General features: G+C 41.2%; 1 protein-coding gene across 4 annotated transcripts in view; it reads left to right on the top strand.

Annotated features, from left to right (window-relative positions):
- The first annotated feature begins 2121 nt into the window (after positions 1 to 2121).
- The window catches only part of LOC125453233 (radixin), a 65564-nt gene continuing 46720 nt past the window's right edge, over positions 2122 to 20965 (top strand). Inside the window, exons 1-2 of one of the 4 annotated variants that reach the window (XM_048532544.2) lie at positions 2122 to 2487; positions 3907 to 3948. In XM_048532544.2, coding sequence (XP_048388501.1) covers positions 3937 to 3948 — 12 coding nt within the window. In that variant the 5' untranslated portion in view covers positions 2122 to 2487; positions 3907 to 3936. Of the gene's footprint in view, positions 2488 to 3727; positions 3810 to 3906; positions 3949 to 17576; positions 17601 to 20965 lie in introns of those variants that run through there. The other 3 variants (XM_048532545.2, XM_048532546.2, XM_048532547.2) reach the window with 3 other exon arrangements.

Below are 20965 nucleotides of genomic sequence, written 5' to 3'. Positions count from 1 at the left end.
TGTGGGTGGTTGCTGTCCATGGATCATGTCCTGAGATGATTGGGACTGCTGTCCAAGATGGAGTCCTGAAGGAGCCAACAGTGAGCTCGATTCACCTGGTGACAGCTTTACTATTTAAGTTGGGAATTATTGCAGTCTCATTTCTATCCAGGAGGACAGGAAACTTCATATCAATGAGGTGGAGTTAGGTAATAATAGTTTGCAAATACATGCAAATGGATGTAAATTGGCCTTTTGCTGCTCACTAACAAAATTTTCATCTTGTGGTTTAAAACCCGACTGATGAATTGGGTTTCATTTGCTCAACATCGAGACCCTCATTTTTCCAATCTTGTCATGTCATATCTTCCTAACTGACTTGTCATTGCCCATGTTGTTCAGGGGTGGGCTTCTAATGTTAACTGGAGTCACCTTTTCGTGAAGAAACATGGTTTTGAAGCAGATGTCGGAGGCATTAAAAAGATTCCCAGCGGCTTTCACAGTTGAAATGGGACATTCAGCAGTAACACAAAACAATCATGGATGAGAATTCAATGCTATTGGCAGTACAACACCAGGCTAAAAGCAATACAAAATGAGAACCAGAACTAAAAGGAGTGATGATAGATATACCTCTGGCTATTAGTCAACAAGAACCATGACAAAAAAAAGGAACCTGGAATGTCCAGGGTATGATTTATAAATATTTTAAATGCAACTCAAAATGCCATTATGTAATGAATTACACACAATACAAAAGCTTCAGAAGGGGAAGGTGATGATACTAATCAGATGAAGGGAATCATACTGGTTACAACAAGCTTCAATGTGGTAAGATAAGTTTCAGTTGCAGACTCATTCAATTGCACTGTGTTGGCAGTGGATACATATCCACAGTGTGTGGAGTGGATTTGTTAAAATGTTACTTAAATCATAAAGACAGAGGTAACGTTAAAGATAAAGGAAAAATACTGTGCATGCTGGAAATCTGAAATAAACAAAGAATACTGCAGAAATGCAGCAAGCCTGGCAGCGACGTGGAGCGTTGGTGTTGGACAGGGGAGGACAAAGTCAGAAGTCACACGACAGTAGGTTATAGTCCAGCAAGTTTCTTTGAAATCATGAGCTTTCGGACCGCTGCTCCTTCAGCAGGCTTGGCAGCATCTGTGGAGAGAGAAACAGAATTAACTTTTTGGGTCCAGCATGACTGTTCCTCAGGACTGCATCTTCTGGATGGCTAGTTGACTGTAGCAAGGTTCATCACATTCTGAGTGTGAAAGAATGACAGATGTTGTCTGGTGGACTGGGAAGCCAACAAATTAGAGCAGTTAAAAGTACCTTAGGCACTGAAACATTGGTGCCAGTAGAAGCTTTGTTGCAAGGGCATATTTATTCAATACTCCAAAGGAAATTTAACACAGGGAGCATTCAGAGAAATGTTTGTCTTTAGAAATTTGCTTCACAAAGAAAGGTACTTCCGTGAGAAATTGTTAGACATCTTTTAAAGAGGGACTTCCAGTGGTGTGAAGAGTCAAATTTAATGAAACATGAAAACAGCAGTTTATGAGCCATTAAATATATCACGAACAAGAGAGCAGCCTGTGGTCCATATTCCCACACATTTGCAACGTAATGCTGTTCCTGAAGAATTGCGTGGCACATCCAACTTAAGATGAATCTGGACGGGTTCAGGAAATCAATTTTCTAACCAATTTGACAAAAATTAATGTGTAACCTCAAGAGGTATTTAGTTACATTAAATTACATTGTTTGAGAAAGTAATTAAATGAGCTCTTTCAATTATATCGTTCAAAATACGCACCTACGATTTATGCATAATATTTGGAGAGGGAATACGTAATATATTTAAGGAATGAACATCGTACCTCACAAGTGCGTTATATAATTCGCATCTCCCAAGTTAGCGTTTGTACATATTTTGGGGGGGAAAAGGATGATTAAGGTATTTGAAAATTTTCTGACAGAACGTATCATTTAAATTGTAATGCTCGCTACTTATTTGCGTTGACATGTTGGTAGGAGAGGAGGTACAGTTTTAACATCCAGATCGTACAAAGTAGTGATTATTCATACTTTGTAATAAAAATGTATCAATTTGTGTCCTTCTCTCAACTTGGAGTTGCGACCTAGCTCCGCAGAGACTGCGGTGGTAAAGCACAGAAGCTGCTCCTGGGCAGCTGCTGACAGTGTGCTGAATGCTGTTACTGCGGGTCGTTGGTCCGGCTTTCAGTGCCCTGCGGACAACTTGGACATTTCCGTATCTTCTCAGTTTGTGGAGAGTGAGGGGCAGCAAGGCAGCGCCATGTAGATGACGGCGGCACTGAGATGTGTCAGTGGGGACCACGCCTTGCTCTCACTGGCGGCCATGTTGCATTCTCATTGCTGAAGATTGCACCGCTTCATTATCAACAGCAAAGAAATTTGAGAAGGACAATTTGTTTGGGAGCTTTTCTCACGTGACCTTTAGAGGTCCGCATTTAAGCCCAGGTAAATTCTGTTTCTATTTTTGTCTTACTGTCAATGTAAAGCTTGTAGTGTGCATTGAAGATTTGATTATTTCTTCATTCTCTCTCTCTCTCTCTCTCTCTCTCCCCCCCCCGTGTCTGTGTCTTTAGTTCGTTGTCAGGCCTAAAGGTATATTGAAGGCTAGGGCTATTCCCGTTACATTCCTCTGCTTAAATAGAACTATTTTTACTTGTGGAAAAATACTGAGCTGCATACACCAGAGACGAAGAATTTCCTTGCGCGACAAACGTTATTTAATTACCAATCGGTATGAGCATCGATAAATCGCGTCTTTTTCCCCTAGTAAGAAGCCCGGGCTAGTGAGACTTGGTACTATAACAGTTAAGCGGCTTGGGAGATTTAAAGCTTATTTTTAAAAAATTCAGATCTTGGAATTTTGCTTTTGAATCTGTGGATCGTGTGCTGCATATTTCGCCATCTTCCCCGCAGCTGAAGATTCAAAATCAACACCATTTCTCCCTCACACTTGTGAAACGTTTTAAACCAAACCCGCCACGAGCTGTGTACGTGTATAACAGATCGTGTGCGTGGGCTGAAGATCCTTTTAGCCACAAGGCATTTGTGACAAACGTGTTTCTAACAAAGTGGAAACATAAAGTTAATTTAATCTCTGGTCTTTTTGAAGAAATATGTGTTCCGGTGATTACTGTAACAAGGCACGGAACACGTAGGCACCCTGAAGTTTTATTCTGGAGGTGTGCTGAACTGCGCCAGCAACTCAATTATTGTCCTCTTTGCAGTGGGCTTCGTTGCTGCCACTGAAAACAAGGTGTAAAAGAAATTTTGTCTGTTTATAGTTCTGTAGCTTCATTTCTTAAAATGGAAAAAAAAGTATTTTGCGCTTATTTCCTCTAAGCTTTCCCCTTCCCCCATCAACTGTTAGAAGGCGCCAAATAGCTTAACTATAACTTATTTCTATTGCGCTAAATAATCAAATTCGTTCATGCATTGAGAAGCTGCACGTCCCGCCTCCCGGCCGCTCAGATTGGGGCTGTTTAACGGTTTTATTAAACCAATGATCTCTCGTCCAACCACTGCTGCGGGTTGAGCAGCTCGAGCGGCGGCTGTCGCTGTCAATCATAGGCTAGGTGCCTCTCTCCGGTTGTAGGCTGCAAACTCACTAATTGTGCCCCTATTGGCTTCGTTAGTCATCAGTCATCCTTTACCCGCCTCCGGATGCATATTGAACTAGTTCATCACGTTGTAAAGAGCGAAAGGTGTGTCGTTCTCAGCTTAGGGGTGGATGGTTGGCTATCTTTGAAAACGGGTATTGAGTATATCTGGTACTGCTATGATATGTGCACTGGTTGTATTTAAAATATTGAAATGTGGATTTGATACTTCATTTACTTTGTTTTCCCCGGTTATTTCAATTTTCAGAGTATTGTGCTATTTACCAGGACAGACAAAATGCCGAAGCCGGTAAGTTAAGGAGACTTTGTCTCTAAATTGAATTCGTGTGAAATGTCTGTGTGAAAAATGTCTGAGGTTGATTGCAAATAAATCAGTTTGTCAGAAGGCAGGATAATGATTTGTATATATCCTCGAATTCTGTGCCTACAGTACATAGTTTATTTCTAATCATTGCATGCTTTCTTTCTCCACTTGTTCTGACCCCCATTATAAACTTCCATAAATAGAAACGTTTGTTATAAACTTACTCCTTTTGGTTTCCCTGCTACATCCCCCACCCTGATGGCGTGTATGTTTTACTGATTCAAGCAACAAAGATGCATAAGAGCTAATTCAAACCCTAAATTGTACTACAGTAAGCTTTTATTGTTTTTTTTAATAAAGCTTACAGTCCTATGGGCTTTGTTAATTATGGTTGTATTGACGTATTGAATCTTCAAGTCCGTATACATATTAACAACACTGCCCTATCCACTGTTATTTCAGTGAAAATTTGAATTGGGTTTGTCCCCCGCTCTCCGATTGTTTCAGCCTTCTCTCCAGGAGCCTGTTGTTTTCTTCCGCCTTACTGTTTTTAAAAACTTTTTTTCTTGTTACTGATTCCCTTATGATTTGTAAACTTATACCCTTCTTTTATTTCAGCAAGGGTGTAACAATTGTGCTACTCCATTAGCCTGTATCTAGGGAGGCCTGAAAGAATGTGGCTAGCACCTCCTGTAATTTCAGCTCTTCCCTTCAGCATCTCATACAGTCAGTGATTTATTCACTTTTATATAGTCCCAGCCTCTCCAGTGTCTCCCCTCTATTTTTATCTGTGGCAGTATCCCAGCAACCTCCTTGTTTGCCATTGCTTTTTGGCCAAGTCCTCTTACTTGGCATCCACTTCTTATAAAGTGCTCATTTAATATCTTGGACATGACTCCTGTCTCTACAAGTGGATTGCCACTTTTTTTTTCAAAATCTGCAACATTGTATAGTTAGTGTACAGGGGATCTTTTAAGATTCCTTTTTTAGTTTAGTTACCCATTTTGTATTCTTGTAGTCCCTCTTATTTCCTTTTGTCACCTCTGCACACTCTTTTCTATTCAGCCTGATTCTCCTTGATACAATCAAGCTAATATGTCATTCTTTTTATCTATCATCCAGCGATCATTGGTTTTATCTGCCCTTCTCTCTCGTGCAAACATACCCACCTCTTTTAAGCCTGCCCTTTTTTTTGGTTCCTCTTATTTCTTTCTTTAATATAATTTTTTTCTTTGGTAATCCACTGTTAAATTAACTTTTAATTACTGTGCCATTTTATCTCATCCACAAAATTTTAGTCTTGTGCCAAACAAGGTGGCTTCTGTTATTGCTGTTTGTTTGTTTCTAACTACTGACGTTTTAATGTCACGTGAGTTTTGGATTGAGTTTTAATCCTGAATTGTGGAGCACTTGGTGTTAAAGTGAGTGATCCAGAAAATTGACATACTACCAGACATGCACATCACTTGAAGAAATAGTTTACCCAAAGTGGCAACTTCTACCCAGGAAGAATAAAAGCATCTTTATTATTTATAAAGTCAACATAATTGACATCTGTTGTCATGGAAACAGGTTCACATCGTGAGCGGTCTTTTATTTTCTGTAAGCCTCTTGGTGTTCCTACTACAATGTCATACCATTTGACTGAAGAGGGTAAAACAACTCAATGTGAATGCAAAAAAGGGTTTTTGCTGCTTTTGGAAAACCTTTTTTTTATGTAAAACAAGACTCTTTTTGGATGGGATAGATTTAACGCATTTCTGGAGCTGTGCTATCCTGCACAGTGCTAGTCTAAAGTTGAATTGAATTCTGTAGAAGACCTGAAATGTCCTGTTTTGCTTCAAACATATTAACTGGTACTTGAGCAAGGCATAGAAAAAAAATCCTGCACAATCAGATCTTATCTCTGATTCTGCAGTTCCTTTTATTTCATCCATATATTAGAAATCTTTTCATAAATTATTTCAATATGCAACACTTCTGGAATCCTTTTTTATAGAACAATCCAGTGTGTAAGCTTCAAAACAACTGTGTTTGTGATGAACCTCAATTTCCACCACCTGCAGTGTGGTGGAATGTCCCAACACATTGTCCTGCGTTTGAACTTTCACTGTTCTATAGAGACTATACCCTACGTGATGATACATCCTTGTTATTCCCTCTTTCTTTGTGGCCCATTTCTGTGCAAGTTTAGGGCAAATGCTATAAATGTCCTATCACTTCTCTTGTTCAAGCCCCCACAAATTCCTCCCTATGAACTTCACATTTTGGTCTTGTATATTCTTCACTGATTCACTGCTAATTATAGTGACCTCTGGTAAATAAGACCGTCAGAACTTACCCTGAACAAATATAAGTTAACTATCCCTAATGGGTTTGAATTGTTGTCTTTGCATTTTTAAGGTGGTTTTGTGTGTTGAATGGAAGCTTAGATTTATGCCCTTCAAGTGACATATAACAATGTTGGGAATTTGTTTCCAAGGTTTCTTGGGTTTGATTTCCTTCCTACAGCACTGCTTCTATTACCTGGGCAAGCTGTCACATTTTTGAATTGGATTGGTACTAGTAAACTTAATTCATATTGGGTTCTTGTAAACAATTCTCAACGTTTACCCCATCAATCTGGTTTTGAAGCCACTGACCATTTTATATCTAATGCGTTGTGCGTGCAATTCTCCTTCGTTCACATTAGATAGAGTTTCCTGGCAGAGTAGGGTGATCCAGTTGATGTAAAAATCACCAATTTGTAAATACTCTGTGCAGCCTCCAACAAAAGAGCCCTGTCACCTTTGGTATCCCTATTTTATATGCAGTTAAACTTCAGCCCATTGATCCAATGTAATTATTTCCACCTTCCCATTTTCCTTCTTTCTCCAACATTTTTTTTGTGTTTTAAAATTCCAACTTGGTTTTTGTATATTAAAATCATCTGAAAATGTAATTGGTCAAACATTACTGAACAAAAAGGCACTTCATTATTGGCAGCAATATGTTGATTTTAGTAACTAATGGTCTATTGTGTAATTTTGTGTAGATAGATACTTTGTGGCTTTAATTGTGCCCGGTTATGTTACTTTTAAGAACTTGGACTTTGAGAAATTGTTCTTAGTTTACAATTTCTTACAGTATTTGTGACAAGATAAAATAACACTTCCAGTACTCATTGATTATCTTCTTTCTAATTTTTTTATTTAATGCTTTGCAACAATTGGGACAGGATCCAACTACTTATGTACAAATGAAGTGCGAATTGCAACGTAAAAACTGTTGACTGCACCACGAGGGGGTAAAGAAAGAAACATGAAGACCAACCCAGTAAAACAAAAGGGCAAATTAAACCAGAACAAGATGGGGATAGCATCCAGAATGCCTTCACTACCATGATAGGTTTCCATTTGTCCTTGCTTTCCACCCCTCCTAGGCTCCTGTAGTCAGCTGGTTCTTCAATTTCCACCATCTCCAGTGTGATGGAATGTTCAAACACATCTTGTCCTGCGTTGATCTTTCAGTGTCCTCTAGAAACTGTACCCTGTGTGATATGTCCTTGTTACTCCCTCCCTTCTGTTGCTTGTTTCCGTGCAAGTTTAGAACCGATGCTGTATCTCCTGTCTCTTCTGTATTTTTTTCAAGGCCCCACATCATCCTCCTGTGACTGTAATCTGTTAATTTAGCATACTGTATTTGCTATTCATGGTTTCACAATGATGGGGAGACCAAACTGGGTGATCCCTTATTTACACATTAATTCTGAAAGCAAGTTCTCCTTCACAGATAAGTGTGGAGCTGTGTGAACACAGCAGGCCAAGAAGCATTTAGGCTTGAAACGTCTGCTTTTGTGCACCTGAGATGCTGCTTGGCCTGCTATGTTCATCCAGCTCCACACTTTGTTATCTCAGATTCTCCAGCATCTCCATTTCCCATTATCTCTTCTCGTCCACAGATGCTGCCAGACCTTCTGAGCTCTTCCAGCAACTGTGTTTGATACCAAGATTTCTGGTTGTCTGTCATTTTAGTTTTTCACCCTGTTTGCATGCTGATCTTTCTGTCCTTCGTCTGCTTTAGTATTTCAGTGAAGTTCAGAGTAATCCTGAGCAATGACAACATTTATCTTTCAATTTGGCATTCTACAGCTTTCTGAATACTTAACCTTGAGTTCAGCTATTTTGATTATAATCCTAGCCTCCATTCTGTATTCCCACTTTTTTCTTGTTCACTATGTTGGCTTTTATTCCGTTTCCTTCATAGTGCTTTCAGATTTTTAAAAAGCCTCACTTCTTGCAAACATTGTTTATTTGTAGACAAACAGGAGGCTGGAAGAACACAGCAGGCCAGGCAGCATCTGGGGGAAAACAGCAGTCAATCTCTCTGATAAGGGTAATACCCGAAACGTTGACTGTTCCTTTCCTCCAAATACTCCCTGGCCTGCTGTGTTCTTCCAGACTCCTGTTTGTTTGCCTTGGATTCCAGCTTTTTTGGTCTAAAACCGTCATTCTACCTGTTACCACCTCTTTAAGAAAATCAAATGTATTGGTTTCTACTTTAAGTAATAGTCAAACCTGTTGTCTCCAAATTTCAAGTCTTGCTGGTTTTTCCTTTGTTCCTCTTATCACTACAACCACTATCATCCCTCTGTTTTCCCCCCCCCCCGTCAGTCTTTAACAATAACCTGTCTTTCTCTTTGATTCATGAAAGGTCATGGACCTGAAATGTTAAATGTTTCTCTTAATGGCCATTGCCTGATCTGAGCTTTTCTAGCACTTGTCTCTTATTGTGGATTTCTAGCACCTGTGATTATTTGTTTCCCAAAACTGAATTGTTTCTAGATTTGGCCTCATGATGAAAATCTTGATTTGAGTTTATGCAGATATGTCCCAATAATGACAAACCATGATTTAGGGCAGCATGGCTCAGTGGTTAGCACTGCTGCCTCACAGCACCAGGGACTCAGTTGCCAGGGGCTGGAATTGAACCTGTGTGGATTTTGCATGTTCTTCCCATGTCTGTGTGGGTTTCCTCCCACAGTCAAAAGATGTGCTGGCCATGCTAAGTTGCGTGTATTGTTCAGGGATGTGTAGATTAGGTGGGTTTATAGGGGGTATGGGTCTGGGTGGGATGCTCTAATGGTCAGAGTGGACTTGTTAGGGCCAAAGGGCCTGATTTCACCCCACTAGTGATTCTATGAACTTAAGATTGTCTAGTAATTACAAGCCCTCTTGGATATGGGTGCCTTTACATATTTTTAAAGAAAAAAAACCTTGCATTTATGAAGTACTTTTCACTTCCTTGGTGTTTTCACAGTCATTGTATTGTTTTTCCCCAATTGTAACCATTTTGCAGGCAAACATGATCATCTTGGGTGTGGCAAAATTTCGTTGGCCGTGAGATAAATGCCCTGTTTTTTTTCCTCCAACAGTGGTGTTGGCTGTTTTTACGTTTACCAGCACAGCCAAATGGGGCCTCACTTTACTATGTCATCTGAAAGACAGCGCTTGGAAGATGTAGCATACACTCTTGGCTGCTCTTCAGCTATCATCCTAAATTTTGCTTCAAAACAGACAATTTCTAACTTGAGCACTACCACAGAGCAAAGCTGGTGTAGGAGTCTTCATTTTGTATTTGTGTTCAGGGGTGTTTAGCTAACAAATATTGTGTAAACCAGGATATAGTGATAACTTCCCACCATTTGTGTCACAATCTTATTCAATATTGTCTCTTGCATCTGGTGTAAATATTACTAAATTTACAAAGGATTGTTTCTAGCACAGTTTGTAAATCGAATTAATACTACACAGCTTTTCTTGAGCAAGAGTAATTTAAAAAGTCATCCTACCCTTAAATCTGGAGTTGACCTTTGTTCACTTTTCACAGTCAGCTTTCTGACCTTAGCTATGCTGAGCGCAGTCAGTTAAGTTTCTTTTTCTTTTTACTTCCTCCATCTTGCTAGCTGACTATCCTTCTGTCTCTCTCCCCAGGTTGGGGAAAAGGCAGACTCTCCAATATCTTAATCTACTAAATTAATTCACTGTCAACCTGCTAATGAAACTCTTCTTCCACTCCCCACCTGCCATCTTATCCCCTTTCCTTCTTGTACTGTATGTTTTAAGTAAACATGCTTATTTGAATGATTCAAGTTTTGTTTCATGCACTGAAGATACAAATTGGCTATTTAAATTTGTGTATTCAATGAGCTGGAGCATTCAAGCTTGTAGCCAGTAAGATGGTAAACTTGCTTTTTCTTTTGGCTTTAAATTGCAATGTTTAAATATAGCTTTGCCGAATCCTTACAAAAGGTGGATAGAGTGACAGTGGCTATTTTTGCTTTCTGCAGACCTAGTCTGTTGACTTAGACAAAAAATTATTTGGTTTGTTACCTGCATGAGCTGCAGGAAGCCAGTGTAGCTGAGAGGGAAGTTATGCTACAATACTGCCCCAGTGGAGAGCATGAGCAGAATTATTGAAGATGATATGCTAATCTATAAGCTGTAGAAACTGGAGATAATTTGAATTTCCTAATTTCAATCAATATTTTACAAATTTTTGTGCTGCACCATATTTGAATAATTAGTGTTTGCATGCAACTTACACATTGGCACTGTGCAAATGTATTGAGACTTGTGAATCCAGATAGCTCAATCATGGAACTAATATTGGTAATTTGAACCAGGACTGTGTTTGCCTTTATTGAGATTGAGATTGAGATTGAATCTCTGCTCCTATTAGTCAATGACTCCTCCAGAAAGGCAGCTGTTCTTAGGACAAGATTCAAATTGACTGTAATTTCTTTCCTTGAATACTAAAGTAAAGTAGGTCATTATGTGGAGGTACCAGTTTTGGACTGGGATGGACAAGGTCAGAAGTCAGACAACACCCAGGTTATAGTCCAACAGGTTTAATTGAAGTTGAGCTTTTGGAGCATTGCCCCATTGTCAGGTGAAGTGAGAGAAGCATACAGGCACTGAATTTATGGGCAGAAATCAAAAGTTCGTCAACAGTCTGAATAATAGGACTCTTCAAGACATGGCCTAATTTTTTCTTCTGTCTTATCGTCATATGGTCTAAGACATGTCAGTCCATTGACGTGGATGCTACTATATGTGGGAGCACCACCTGCCATTTACATGGTGGGGTACTTGTATGACTCAGCCAATGTCATCTACTTCATTCACTGCAAGACCATGCATATGTCACAACAATGGATGAATGGACATGGCAACTGTTGCCACACCCTCCCAGTGAGAGCACTTCAGCGATCAAGGACATTCAGCCTCCGATCTTTGGGTAACCATTTTCCAAGACTGCCTTTTGAGATGCGCAATAATGCAGACTTACTGAGCAGAAACTGATGGCCAAGTTCTGTACCCATGAAGATGGCCCAAGTTATGATCTTGGGTTCGTGTCACACTGTGACCCTACCACACTTCTGTATCTGTAAAGCCTTTGTTACTACCCTGTTCTGACATAAGCACCTTGATAAAATATGACCTCTACCTTAGTTCATACACGTTTGGATTACTTATCACTCTGGTTAGACCTCTGGCATGTGATTCTTATACCTATTATGTTCCAGTCATGTGGTTTATTTTTACTTTTAACTTTTGCAATTATCTTGCTGCCTCACGATTGGATTATGTCATTCCCTCATTTCTTAGTCACTTGATTCACACTGTCTGACATTCTTCATCACCTGCACAGACCTTTTATCTTAGCCTGTTGACACCCTGCTTTTTGTCTGATCTTTTGGTCTCTGCCTATAAATTCTGTGGCTGTGTGCGCCACAGTCCTGCTGCTGGCCCAAGGGGCAAAGCTCTGAAAACTAGTGATTCTAAATAAACCTGGTCGTGTCTGACTTCTGATCTTCAGCAAAGTAGTCCACCTGACTCCGCTGTATATGCAGACCAGTAGAGTCTTGTCTGTAGTTGCCCCTGCTATCCCAGCCATTGATATAAGAATTTACCATGCAGCGCTAGCTGAGCAGCTAGTGTCCAGCAACCACCTGATGTTCCAAGAAACATGCAGAGGCATCTTTCAGCTCTTCAGATGTTTTCAACTGTAAGTATCAGATCTCTTGGACAACCCCAGCAGTTACTGATCTGAACGTTTTTTGTGGCTGAGTTCCTAAGGTTCAAAAGCACTTTGATTATCACTGGCCTGAATGAGATGTTTTGGGCAGGAGAAGGTTGCCTCAAAGAAGCAGGTAGCAGATAAACATTTCTCTCCTTTTTTTTAAAAAAACGAGGGGGGGGGGGGGGGGAAAAGAAACTTTAAACTGTGACCTTCCTGCAGTAGGATAAAAGAAAGCCTGGTGACTCTTCAGCCTGAGTCAGGCCATCGCATTCATCACTGGTTGCTCTGAGGGTTAGGGTATACAACGAGGTCTGGAATTCTAATCCAGCCTTGTCAAGGAAGTCTCTGAATTTTCCCACCAATTGGTTGGAATGTTATAGAGAAACCAATCAAGGTGCAAACATCATAGTGGTTATAATGTGGGACTTTACATTGCCAATATCTCGGCACATATTCAAGTCATTGTGCATTAATGAGTGGCTGGTGTTCCTAAATTGTGTTCAGAATTTTCTAAAGCAGTGGGTGTTCAAACCAACAAGAAGGCACTGCACTAGAAATGCCCACCCTGACCCCAGATAACTTGAGTACCACATTTAAGGGGGAAAAAAATTTGTAGTGAGGAGTACATAATTTAGTTAGGAACTGGACTTTTGCCCTCTTGTCTTTTATCTGTTGCCTTCTAATTTTGGACTCTGTTACCTGGGGTGGGGGCTAGGGAGGAACTGGCTACTCATCCTATCCATGGCCCTCAGTTATAAACCTCCAAGGTCACCCCTCAGCCTCTGCTCCAGGGAAAAAATCCCCCAGCCTATTCAGCCTCTCCCTCGGGCTCAAACCCTCCAACCCTGGCAACATCCTGGTAAATCTGTTCTGATTCCTTTCAAGTTTAACAATCCTTCTTTATAGCAGGGAGTCCAGAATTGAACACAGTATTCCAAAAGTGGCCTAACCAATGTCCTGTACAACCATAACATGGCCAAGTTAATGAGGGAGATTACAAATCAAGCCCTCATTGAGATGCAAAACAGTGAGAAGAGGCCAGAATTGCTCAATATTAAGAGGTCTGTGGGCACTTGCTATGGTGCACAACCTAACCCGCAAGATGTGAGTGCAGGAGAGTTTCCTCCATCCACCCAAATGAAACCAGTATCCATATTGCTTGTATTCTGGTGAACAGGCCTGGGTGAAAGCAAAAATCCAATTCATATTGGAACCCAGTTAAAGTAGATGGAATTTCCAAATCTTGCTCGTGACAAATCTAATATTTCAAAGAATCTTGCATAATCTCCAGAAGGTTTAAAACATCTACCCAGTTCCTCAACTTGGACTCCATTATCACATTTATAGTTAAAATGGATGTATTAAACATGCTGGTAATATTGCCAAACTCAAGAAATCTCAACCTTTTGTCACACTGAATCTAAAAGAAATTTTTCTTTTCTCAAAAGAATATGACTTTTGGTGTACTCATAACTTTCACAAAATAACACTTTTGGGTGTGTTTTTTTTGTATTTAGGCAATTTGTGCCTTCTCTTCAGTTGAAGTATGCTCTGGAGTCCATCAGATTTTAATTGGCTTGATGAGCTTGTTAAAGCTATTGGGATAGCTTTGGGACTAATGTTGTGTATTTGAGCATAGGATCATCTGATTCAAATCTGCACGTTTTTCTAAAGATTCAGTATTTTACTTTGCCCTTGTCAAGAGACTCCTGTGCAGATGACTAGGAGATTTCTGAAGATTAATTGTCCTTCATTGTTAAGCTGCTTCAGCACAGTTCTGAAGCAGTCATATTGTAAATGTTAACAGTTCCTCTTTCCGTAGATGCTGTCAGACTTGCTGAGTCTATCCAAAGTTCTGAATTGTTTCTTAGGAATGGGCGGTAGTCAAAGAATTTGACTTGATGTAGATTCTTTTATTTTTGTGATTGACTGTAACCCACTTTTGGTCCATTGTGTATGTGTTAATTATCTTTTTTGTATCTCCACTGGTGTTTGGGGTGGGGTTTGAATTCGGCAGAATATTGGCAACTAATCCTTAATTTGCACGGGTACCATATGTGATAACTGTTTGCTTCTGTTCAAAACCTGTTATCAGCCTAACAAAAATGGAAATAAATGCAAGACATTCTGCCAGTTTAAAACTTAAATAACCTGAGTTGCCTTTTACTGACTGTTCTTTTTAGAACAGTATTTTGCACATATCTGCTGGAGCAATGTGAATCCTACAGAACAGTTGAAGTCAAATAATTTGGATTATAGAACATAAGACAGTACAGTGCAAGTTCTTCAGCCCACTATATTGTGCTGACCTATTATCCTACTGGGATCAATCTACCCTGCATTTTACTATCGTCCATGTATCTGGCCGGGAGTCACTTAAGTCTCTAAATTATCGGACACTATCACTGTTGGCAGCACATTCCACTCACCCACCACTCTGTGAGAAGAACCTATTTCTGACATCTCCCCTATACCTTCCTCCAGTCATCTTAAAATTATGACCCCTCGTAATAGTGATTTCTGCCCTGGGGAAAATATCTGGCTATCTGTTCTATCGATGCGTCACCTTGTACACCTGTCAAGTCACCTCTCGTCCTTCCTTCTTTGCTCCAATGAAGAAAGCTCTTGCTCCCTCGACCTTTCCTCATAAAACCTGCACTCCAGTCCAGGCAGCATCCTGGTAAATCTCCTCTGCACCCTCTCTAAAGCTTCCACATCTTTCCTATAATGAGGTGACCAGAACTGAACACAGTATTCCAAGTATAGTCTAACCAGAGTTCTATAGACTTGCAGCTTTTTAAACTCAATTCCCCTTGCCAGTGAAAGCCACCACACCATATGCTTTCTTAACAGCCCTAGCAACTTGGTGGGATCTATGGACGTGGACCCCAAGATCCCTCTGTTCCTCCATGCTGCTGAGAATCCTGCCATTAACTCTGTATTCTGCATTCAAATTCAACCTTCCACAACGAATCACTTCACACTTTGCTGGGTTGAATTCCATCTGCCACTTCTTCGCCAGCTCTGCATCCTGTCAATGTCCCTTGGAACCTACAACAGGCCTCCACACTGTCCACAAGTCCACCACCCTTGTCATCGTCAGACTTACTAACCCACCCTTCCACTTACTTGTCCAAGTCATTTATGAAGATCACAAAGTAAAGGTCCCAGAACGGAAAGGTCTGCGGAACACCACTGGTCACCGAACTCCAGGCTGAATACTCTCCATCAGTTACCACCCCCTGTCTTCTATTGGACAGCCAGTTTTGTATCCAGGCAGCCAAATTTCCCTGAATCCCATGCCTCCTTCCTGAATCAGCTCACCATGTGGAACCTTATCAAAGGGATCTTGGGGAACTGTGAACATGAACCCTGAAAGCTGCCACCCAGGTGGATAGTTGTTGAGGCATATGATGTGTTAACTTTCGTTACTAGAGGGATTGAGTTCATGAGCTGTGACGTTATGCTCTAGCTATTTGAAAGCTTGGTTTGACCACATCTGGAGTATTGTGCCCAGTTCCGGTCACCTCTCCACAAGAAAGATGTGGAGGCATTAGAAAAGGTGCAGAGGAGATTTACCAGGATATTGCCTGGAATGGAGGGAAGGTCTTACGAGGAAAAATTGAGAGAGCTATTGTGCTTCCCTTTTAGAATGATGAAGGATGAGAGGTGACTTAATAGAGGTGTACAAGATGATGAGAGGTATAGACAAAGTGGACAGCCAGAGACACTTTCCTAGGGTGGAGGTAGCTATTATGAGGGCGCATAGTTTTAGTGAGTGGACCTAGATTATAGGGGAGACATCAGAGGTAGGTTCATTACTGAGTGGTAAAGGCATGAATGCATAGCTGGAGAGGGTAGTGGAGTTGGCCTCATCAGGGGCATTTAAGCAGCTATTAGATAGGCATATGGATGATAGAATTTAGGATTAGGGTAAAAGTTCGGCACAGAACAGTACAGGCCCTTCGGCCCACTACGCTATGTTCTAAATGTGTTGCTAAAATCCATTATACACTACATCCACTGCTCCATTGTCAGTGTGTTTTGTCACATTCTCAAAGAATTGAGTAAGGCTTGTGAGGCATGACCTGACCTGACACCACCGCGCGCCCCCCCCCCCCAAAAAAAAAAGCCATGCTGTCTATTTCTAATCAAGCTGTGCTTTTCCAAATAATCATAAATACTATGTCTCAATTCTCTCCAATAACTTTCCAACCACAGAAGTAAGACTGACCGGTCTGTAATTTCCAGGATTATCCCTATTCCCTTGAACAAGGGAATGCCATTTGCCACCCTCCAATCTTATTCTACCACGGAAATCATTGCCAGAGGGGCAGCAATCTCTTCCCTCGCTTCCTGTAGCAACCTTGTGTATATCCTGTCTGGCCCAGGGGACTTGTCTGAGCTCCATGTTTTTCCAAATTTCTAGCACATTCTCCTTCCTGACAGAAACCTGTTCAAGCATATCTGCCTGTTTCATGCTATCCTCGTAAATGTCAAGGTCCCTGTCATTGTTGAATACTGAAGCAAAATATTCATTAAGGACCTCCACTACCACCTCTAACTCCACACAAATTCGCTCCCTTCCACTATCCCTGATTGGCCCTATCCTCCCTGTGGCCATCCTCTCGTTCCTCACAAACATGGAACGCCTTGGGGGCTTTCCTTGATTCTGCCTGTCAAGGTTTTCTAATACCCCCTTTTTAGCTCTCCTAAGTCCATTCTTCAGTTCCTTCCTGGCTACCTTTTTGTAGACCTCTCTAGTCCTACCTGATCCTTCCTCAATCTTAAGCTTCTGTTTTCCTCTTGATATGTGGAACACCCAGTCGTCTTTTCCAAGTTTCCTTCACCTTACCATCCTTTCTTTGCCCCAGTGGGACAACCCTATTCAGTACTTACAGCAGTTGATCCCTAAACAACCTCCAGAGTTCTGTTGTGCATTTCCCTGAGAATGTTTGGTCCCAATTGTCTGTTAGAAACTGAACTAGCATAAGCAGTGTCAGGGTATCTGCAAAACTCATACCTGTCGTGTTTGTTCCCCAGACCCCTGTGACCAGTCAAACCCTCTCCACCTTGACTCTTACTTGCGAATAGTTCTCTTAACTGTGCCTTCTTTTTAAAGTGTACGTAGCCAGGAGAAACCTGCAGTGTGTTAAATCAGAAATTTAGAATTCTGCTGAAAATTGCTATTGTTTGAAATAATGGGTTATGTATCACTTGGAGAAAAGCTCTGTTCTTTGTAAAATCCAGTATGGGGAACTCTATCCATCACCAATATGAATGACTGGTTTTTATTGGCCCAATGCTTTGTCTGAAAGTCTACAGCCAAAATTAATAGTTTTGTTTATTATCAGTGTATTTGTCTTCTCTTACACCTATTAATCCCTCTGGAATTCTATGCTATTGCAAACCCACCACAATCTAAATTAGTTATTCACCATAAAGCTGTCCTGTTTCGTAGCTAATATCTACTCTTTCCATAGAACTTAGTTTTCCTGGCATTTGGAGCTGGACTGATTTGCACTTGTCTATATTGCTGTCTCTGGAACCAAAATGCAGCATGAATGACCAAGGTTAGCTATTTGGAAAAACTGGGAATTGAACTAGGTTGCTTGGTTTATAACTTTTACTAATGCAAGCACGCTTTAATGTTCCTGACTAGACTGCATCCTGACCAAAGTGGTGATTGCAGTGTGAAATGGTGAGCTATGTTTACGTTGTATAGTTGTCCTATATATGATCTCACCCAAACTTAATTTTGCAGCAAATGTTCTGTGAAACTTGTTTGAACTGTTTCTGGAAATAAAACTGAATTCGTGCACCGTTTTCTTGTCTCGGACAAATGGTGTCTTTCATAAGGACAATGTGCCTCTTGGAAACTCATTTGAGTTCTAATTTATTCCTGTGTTTGACTCTAATTACATACAATATTGGAAAAATCATTGTTATTCTTCCTGCTGCGTAAATTCCCTTGAAATATAATGTTTTTCTCCCACATTTTTCTTGTTGACCAGGTTGTTGACATGAGCATATTGACAGGCTGTCCCGGGGGATGGAAACAAGATTTTTTTGCTTTCCCCTCCATTAATATATCCTAGAGTGACCAGCATTGTTTTAACAATTGCTGTAACTGCAGCTAGGATTTTGATTTAGGCCTGCTGTGTTCTGGCTAATGGATGTCTGCACAGGGTGGAAACTTCACATGGCCAGGGTGGTACAGTGGCTCAGTAGTTTGCACTGCTGCCTCTCAGTGCCAGGGCCTTAGGTTTGATTCCACCTTCCAGCAACTACCTGTGGTTTGCACATCCCCATGCTTGCATGGGGTTTCTGCCTGATGTTTTGTGTTTCCTCCCCTGGTCCAAAGATGAGTAGACTAGCTAGCTGGATTGGCTGTGTCTGGGAATGTGTAGGTTAGGTGTGTTAGCCAGGGCAAATGCAATGTTACAAACACAGAGCAGAGGATGGATATGGTGGGATGTTCTCTGGCCCAACAAGGCCATACAGATCCTCAGGGCCTGTTTCCACACTGTAGGGATTCTTTGAGGTCCTACCTAGTGTGAGAGATAGCCCAAGTGGATAGTTTAGGGAATTTGTGGCATTATGGGAAGTTGATGCAAAGTAGTGAGGTGCTTTCTTTTTGTCACTTAAGGTTTTTTAACAGGTTAATTTGAAGCTCTGGATCTGGGGCCCAGCACAAAAGTAGGATTGCGGGCAAACCTGTAAGTTCATTGTGGTGATAGCTATTAATCTGACTGTTCAGGGTTACATTAATTAACTTAAAGGTAAATGGGGCCTCTTGCAAACTACAAATGAAGTTTTTGATTTGTACAGATTGAATTTGTTTGAAATAGAAATGCAGGGTCAAATGATGTGATGTGGGAGCTGGTTTAGTTCGTGGTGGTTCATGGTAATAACGTCAATACCAAGCATTGGTTGTTTCAGGAGCTTCCGTTCCACTGAGCTGGAGTTTGAGCTTTGAGCCCTAACCTATAAGGCAGGGGATAAGTTACTTTGTGCTGTTTCAGGAGACAGTCACAACCCTAAGATTAGGGACCTCCAATTTGGTCAGGGGTGTGACTGAGCGAGGCATTTAGAGGGATCCAGGAGGTAGCTCCTGTGAAAGCCCTCAGCTCTTGAGCTTCTCTAACAAGTTCGAGATTCTTGCTCCCTGGGTGGATGGGAATTGGAGATGTAGGAAGGATGAGCAAAGTAACCATAGTGGCATGGTAGGGGGAGCCATTGAAGGTTGGGCTGGGGGTGGGGGGCACATGGGGAGAAGAGACCATTGTCAAAATTGGGGATAGTATGGTTGGGAACAGACACTGTTCTGTGGCTGGTGTAGAGAGTTCTGAACGCTGTGCAATCCTGCTTGGTGTCTGGGTTTATTATATCTCATTTGGGCTATAGAGGAATTGAGTGGGAGGGGAAACATTCAATTGTGGTGTCCATGTATCAGTGATATAGAGTGAAAGATGTTCTGTGGGAATATGAACAGCGGGGGCTAACCTTAACCTAACCCAAAAATCTTGGGATTACTGATTGTTTGACTAACAAATTAACAAGGTTAAAGGTGAACACATGGGACAAATGGATTTGAATTCATGGGATACTGGCATCTGTACTGTGGAGCAAGGGAGTTATCCTGATAGGACAGGTCCATTTGAATTGCACTGGGACTGGAGTCCTTGTGGATTACTTAAGTGTAGTTGGGGATGGTTTCAGTCCCACGGAAAATTTATCCGAAGAATTGGAGGGAAGAGCTCAGCAGAGTTCAAAGTTTCCAGAGTAAATAATGAGGAAAAAGAAATGGTAAGGTTCAGGGATCCAACTTGAGGCGTAGCAGATAAGGGGATAACTTAGAAAGTGGGGAGGTGTCAGCTACTGAAGTCTGACTGTTGTACTTTAAATGCATGCAGTGTATGAAATAAGGTAAAATAGCTAGTAGCACGGATTGAAATTTATGGGTTTGAAGTTGGTTTCACAAGTATGGTTGCAAGGAGAGCAGCGCTCAACTAAATATCCCAAGATACATATCCTACTGAAAACAGGCAGAGGGCATGGGCTTGCTTTATCAGTATGGTATTAAATTGAATCATTAGCAAGAAGTGATAGATTCAGCAAGTGTAGGATCTGTGGGTCCAGTTGAGGAACTGCTGCAACTGTAGAAAATGCTAGTGCGGCCTCAGTTAGAATATTGCATGCAGTTCTGGTCGCCCTATTACAGGAAGGAGAAGCATTAGAAAAGGTGCAGAGGAGATTTACAAGGATATTGCCTGGTCTGGAACACAGGCCCTATGCAGAAAGGCTGAGGGACTTGTGTCTGTTCTCATTGGAGAGAAGGAGGCTAAGAGGGGATTTAATAGAGAGATACAAGATGATCAGAGGATGAGATAGGGTGGACAGTGAGAGTCTTTTTCCCAAGGATACTTAAGCTGGTACAAATTGAGGGGTGATAGATTTAAGACAGATGTCAGAGGCAGGTTCTTTACTCAGAGTGGTAAGGGTGTGGAATGCCCTGCCTGCCAGTGTAGTTAACTCAGCCACATTCGGGGCATTTAAACAGTCCTTGCATAAGCATATGAATAATGATGGGGTAGTGTAGGGGGAGGGGCTTAGATTAGTTCACAGGTCGGCACAACATCGAGGGCCAAAGGGCCTGTTCTGCGCTGTATTGTTCTATGTTCATGATGAGAGTTGTGTACATGCATTGTAGCAGTAGTCAGGATGTGGGAGATAAAGGCATGCAAGAAAGGCAATATTACAGTAATCATGGGGACTTCAATATGCAGGTAGACTAGGAAAATCAAGTTGGTAGCGGATCTCAAAAATGAATTTGTGGAATATCTATAAGATAGTGTAGTTTTGTTTTTGGAGCAGCTTGTGGAGGAACCCACTTGGGAACACGCAGTTCTGGATTTGTCTTTGAGGCAGACTTGAT

Source organism: Stegostoma tigrinum, chromosome 6, assembly GCF_030684315.1.
Source record: "Stegostoma tigrinum isolate sSteTig4 chromosome 6, sSteTig4.hap1, whole genome shotgun sequence".
Lineage (NCBI taxonomy): Eukaryota > Metazoa > Chordata > Chondrichthyes > Orectolobiformes > Stegostomatidae > Stegostoma > Stegostoma tigrinum.
This window is presented reverse-complemented; position numbering and strand designations above follow the sequence as displayed.